A 5,299-nucleotide genomic window follows, 5' to 3' on the forward strand; every position below is an offset into this window, starting at 1 on the left:
AGAGGTTAGGAACTTTTGCTGAGGTCCCAAGATTGGTTCCCAGCACCCAAAGAGTTGTGGTAAACAACCGTACATAGGTCCAGTCACAGGAAGTTCTGATGTCCTCTTCTGCCATCTGAGGGCACCAGGCACACAAATGTTTCCCAGACACACATGTAGGCAGAGCATTCATAAGCCACAGAATGAAAGAAAATGAGCTAGGTGTGTGTGGTATACATTTGGTTTAGAAATTCAAAATCTGAATCTACTCAACAACATCTAGACTTTAAAGCATTTTAGATTTCAAGCTTCTGGATTAAGGATGTTCAGCCTGAGTAAGACAAGTTGTTACCTGGTTATTCATGTAATCATTTGAGGGAAATCATTTTGTTGATAAATTTACTGTGGGACAATAATACTTCATATGGTCAACAAATTGAGTGATGACTGGATGATATGAAAGGATGTGCATGTATGTAACTGTAGATACATGTGCACATAGAGATGCCTGTGTATATGTATATATATATATATATATATATATATATATATATGTGTGTGTGTGTGTGTGTACATTCATACTTGCTTTGCTTTTACATACATGTTTGGAGTACCTGCATGTGGGGTTTCCTGGCCTGTGCATGTGGAGGCCAGAGGTAGACTTCAGGTATCTTCCTCTTTCACTTTCCAAGATCTGCTTTTTATAGAGAGTCTGTCATTGAACCTAGAGTTCCTCTTTCAGCTAGATTGGAAGGCCATAAAACTGGGGTGACAGGTGCATGCCCCCATGTCCAGTTTTGATATTTAATGTGAGTTTTCGGGGGGTCTCCACTTCAGGTCCTCAGAGAATAGAACCCCAGAGCTGTGCGCTTCTGTTCCAGTCCTGCCCAGCATCTTGTCTACAGAGTCATGGACTTCCTCCACTGCACACTCGAAATACTCCACACACTGCACCCCACTGTTTGTCAGCTTCCAATTCCTTCCGATATCCACAGTGTCAAGGAAAGCTCTGGGCTATCTCAAAGAGGACCCATTTTTCACCATGCAGAAAATAACATGCAGTGGAAAGGATGATGTGGGGGTGAGGAAGGAAGGGTGGTAAAATAATTATGGAGCATGTTGTTCTTAGGGTACCAAAAGTGGACTCGGGTGGTGGGTAGCCCAGGCAGTGCCTGACTCTGAAGCTCCTCCTCGCAAGGCAGCCACTGTCCTGGCCTCACCCCTGCTTCGGGTGGGGCTTCCTCCAGGTCTTGCATCTCTTAGTTCCTCAGAGAAGAGTCCAGAGAGTCAGACTTGTGGTGGCCCTGCAGCTTCAGCTCGACATGCTGCCGCTGCTGCTGCTGCTGCTCTGGGGGATGAAGGAGGGAGAGGGTGGGCCTGAGGGCATAGAGGGTTACAGCCTGGATGTGAAAAGGACGGTGGTGGTGCAAGAGGGCCTGTGTATCTTTGTACCCTGTAAGTTCTCCTACCCTGATGGGCTATGGACTGAGTCAGACCCAGCTCATGGATACTGGTTCCGGGACGGAGCTAACCCTGGGCAGGGTTCCCCAGTGGCCACAAATAACCCAGGGCGGCCAGCACAGGCGAGGACCCGGGGCCGATTCTTCCTGCTCGGAGAACCACTGAAGAACAACTGCTCCCTGGACATCAGAGAGACCAGGAAGGATGATGCGGGGTCATACTTCTTTCGCCTGGAGAAAGGAAGAGCGAGGTTTAATTATGTTCAGAACAAGATGACTCTGCAAGTGACAGGTCAGGTGGGGCTTTCAGAGAATCCCACAGGGAAAGCCATGGGCACCACAGGGCTGGGCTGGGGTAGGACTCCTTCCTGGGAGCAGTGGGTCTGAGCATCAGGGTTGAGGAGAGAAGCTGTATCAGAGCCGGGGCTTCCCCTGAAGCTGCACCTCACCCCATCCTGATCCTCCATGTCTCACCTCTCCTCACCAGACCTCACTAAAACCCCCAACATCCTTATCCCGGAGACCCTGGAGGCTGGTTGTCCCAGCAACCTGACCTGCTCTGTGCCTTGGGCCTGTGGGTCCCCCGCCTTCTCCTGGACTGGTTCCTCTGTGTCACTCTTGAGCACCAACACCGCTGGTTCCTCAGTGCTGACTGTCACCCCCCAGCCCCGGGACCATGGCACCAACCTCACTTGTCAGGTGACCCTGCCTGGAGCTGGTGTGACCACAAGAAAGACCATCCGTCTCAACGTGTCATGTGAGGTTGGGCTGGGTGGCCTGTCTGTTTTTCTAAAGCAGAGTGGTCCCCAGGGTGGGGTGAGGGTCTGGAAATCGGGTCCAAAAATTCTGATAAGAGGGCGTGTCAGAATGGTGACCCCTGCCATACCCACCTACACAGCTACACAGAGGATGGTGGGTGGTTGATGAGTTCACTCTGTCATTCTCTCTTAGATGCTCCAAAGAATCTGACTGTGACCATCTCTCAAGGAGCTGACTCAGGTAGGAGCTTTCCTGGGTAGAAGATATGGCACCTCTTCAGCTCAGACAGGAATTATTCTTCCACATCCTGAGCTCACCTGCAGTTGGAGGCTCCCTGTTGAGGAACCACTGGACCATCCTCTCTGAAGGCACCAGTCAGTGTCCACCTCTCGCTCCCCCAGATCTGCACATGCCCCTTGACCACCACAGGCACAGGGTAGCATGCACACAGCAGAACCACCCCATCCAGAACCTTCTCCCCATTTATGAATCTGCCTGCATGCCCCCAAAGCTGTGCTCTGGGTTCTTGTGCAGAGACACAGCTACATGGTTAGACACTGAGGACACACACAGTGCTCTGTTCTCAGACACTCAATCTCCAAACTGTAGGCGATCAGTGCCCTGTCCACATCGGTTGGCCGAGCCTGGCCTTGTCTCCCTGAGGTTCTGAGAGGAACAAGATGTCATTAGCAGAGATGATCTTTGGTCTTCATGACTGCAGTACCCAGCACAGATGGATCCAGTCCTGTGGGTTTCTCATACCAATGTGTAGTAAGGGCAGGGTGTTGGTTCTGCCACCAGCAATGAACAGTGAATGAGTTTTGAATCTATGACCACAAGTGTGTGTCTGAGTAATAAACTAAATGCAGGGAATGTGGCTCAACTGATGAAAAACGACTTGTCAAACAAGCCCAAAGCCCTGGCTGGGTTTCATCCCCTGGACCACATAAGCTGGGCATGGTGGTCATTCAAGGTCATTCTTGCTCACTGTGACTTTGGAGCTAGTCTGGGCTACTTGATACACTGCCTTCAATTCTCTCTCTCTCTCTCTCTCTCTCTCTCTCTCTCTCTCTCTCTCTCTCTCTCATTCCCCACCAAACACATTTGTCTGACTCTCTCATCATCAGTTCCAAACATAGCCTGGATCATATGTTCTCTCCAATTCTGTGGCGTACGGCCAGGCAGCTCACACTGAAATAAAACAGGCTTAGATTCTTGCTGTGGTGCTGGGAAAAGTTTGTGTTTCCCTGTCCTCTCCTCCCTACTGGGGTGTCAATCCCCCTTTCTGGACTCTAGGGCCCCTTCTCTTAATCTCATCACACTGGCTCTGTCTCCTTCTCTACAGAATTCATAACCCCAGAGAACGGATCATCTCTTTCTGTCTCTGAGGGCCAGTCTCTACGCCTCCTCTGCAGCACCAACAGCAATCCACCTGTAAACCTGAGCTGGACCCTGGATAACCTGAGTCTGTTCCCCTCGAAGCTGCCTGAACCTGGGTCCGTGGAGCTGTTTTTGGTACATCTCAAGCATGAAGGAGTGTACACCTGCCAAGCTCAGCACGCCCTGGGCTCCCAACACTTTTCCCTGAGCCTGCATCTACAGCGTGAGTGACCCCGGGGCCAGAGGCAGGCAGCAGGAGGAGGTCAACACCAGGCCCATCCTTGTGGTCTTCCCATAAGTCCTACCAAGAGAGAAAGATCTTTGGGTGGTGGTTAGCTTGTGATGCTAGCACTGACCACATTTCTGTAGGGAAATCAGGGCTGATGGCAGAAGTGGTTCTGGTGGCTGTGGTGGAGGCTGCTGTTAAAGTCCTGCTTCTTGGGCTCTGCCTCATTATCCTCAGGTGAGTGCTACCCCGAGGGAGGACATCAACCACCTGATGTCTCAGTCCCACAGTACTAGAAATGGTCTGGGGTGTGGGACAGTAAGGGGACAGTGAGGTGGCTGCCAGAGTGTCCTCTAGAAGGCCCTGGTCCCTTCCCTCAGGGTGAGATCTCGTGGGTTGAAGACAGCAAGGGCAGCAGTGCACAGGGACTATTCAGACATGACCATCAGTTAGTGTCTCGGGTAAGTGGAGTAGATCTGTCTCATTTTCTTTGGGATCCTACTTTTTAATGGCCATAGAATAACCTGCCTGATTCAACATGGACACAGACCAGCTGCCCAATCCCATTTCAAACCCTTGTCCCTGCCAATCACATGATTTTCCTGGTCTTATCTGTACCCAGATCCAGTGGTGGGTCTCTACCATGAGCTGTCTCCACCCTCATGCCATGAACCTGGCCTCCCTCCCTGTCTCCCTCTCTGCCCCTCTCCCACCCTCTCCTCACGTTGGGTCACCCACACCCATTTCTCTACCTGAACTCTCACCATTCTGATCCCCAAATGTTCCTAGTCACAGAATTCCCTTCATCCACTATCTCCATGTTCTAGACACTGTCCTCAGAATGAGCTTCCCGATGCAACCGTCACCCATTGCCTCTGCTTCCTGAGAATCCTGAACTTTCACCATAGATGGAGCTGGGCAGACATCACGCCCTGCAGCAGGGGCATTGGATGGTCCATGTGCTGCTGGACTCCTCCCCGTTTCCTACAGTCACTGTGTCATGAGTTCCTCACACTGCCTTCCCAGGCCCCTTTATTGGAAAGTGTGTATTTGTGAGTCTCCACACCTCAAAGCCCTTCCCCCACCTCTTCTCCTCTCCCTAACCTGAGCACCCCAGCCTCTCGCTGCATGTTACTCTGGGTAGGCAATGTGCTTATCATGCATCTGAGATCACGGGCAGAAGCGACTATTGCTACATATGGACCATTTTCATGGATGCTCCCATTTCTGTTACCAAAGATTGACTGGTATAAAGATGAGAACAGGAATAAAAATATGCAGTGAACTGGGACTTGTCAACAGGAGAGGTGCGGTGCAGACAAGAGAGCAGCTGCTGACAGGGACACTTGGGTGATGGCTGGAAAGCTCTCAGGGCCAGAGGAGGCGCCTCTTTGAGTCTGTTGGAAGGCGCTTCAAGGAGATGGCCTGGGGAAGAGTGTGCGCAATGACCTACAGTGTGGTACTCACAGGAAGCCTTAGAGCAGAGGGAGGCAGA

At 51.2% G+C, this 5,299-nt stretch overlaps 1 protein-coding gene across 1 annotated transcript; it reads left to right on the top strand.

The window, feature by feature from the left end:
* Positions 1-1,252: 1,252 nt before the first annotated feature.
* On the top strand, positions 1,253-5,095 carry LOC148118250 (sialic acid-binding Ig-like lectin 12). Its single transcript, XM_087901235.1, has 7 exons — positions 1,253-1,731; positions 1,927-2,196; positions 2,391-2,438; positions 3,544-3,801; positions 3,948-4,041; positions 4,185-4,265; positions 4,632-5,095. Exons 1-6 carry the CDS (start codon positions 1,302-1,304, stop codon positions 4,255-4,257), a joined length of 1,173 nt encoding a protein of 390 aa, XP_087757361.1. The 5' UTR covers positions 1,253-1,301; the 3' UTR covers positions 4,258-4,265; positions 4,632-5,095.
* Positions 5,096-5,299: the final 204 nt, after the last annotated feature.

This window comes from Myodes glareolus, chromosome 24 (assembly GCF_982192425.1).
Source record: "Myodes glareolus chromosome 24, mMyoGla1.1, whole genome shotgun sequence".
NCBI classification, from domain to species: Eukaryota; Metazoa; Chordata; class Mammalia; order Rodentia; family Cricetidae; genus Myodes; species Myodes glareolus.

What these genes read in the sequence shown, in the direction of transcription:
- LOC148118250 (XM_087901235.1), top strand. Translation starts at nt 1,302, where the DNA reads ATGCTGCCGCTGCTGCTGCTGCTGCTCTGGGGGATGAAGGAGGGAGAG. An exon ending in GATGACTCTGCAAGTGACAG is followed by an intron (nt 1,732 to 1,926) that starts GTCAGGTGGGGC and finishes TCTCCTCACCAG; the next exon opens with ACCTCACTAAAACCCCCAAC. An exon ending in CTCTGCCTCATTATCCTCAG is followed by an intron (nt 4,042 to 4,184) that starts GTGAGTGCTACC and finishes CCCTTCCCTCAG; the next exon opens with GGTGAGATCTCGTGGGTTGA.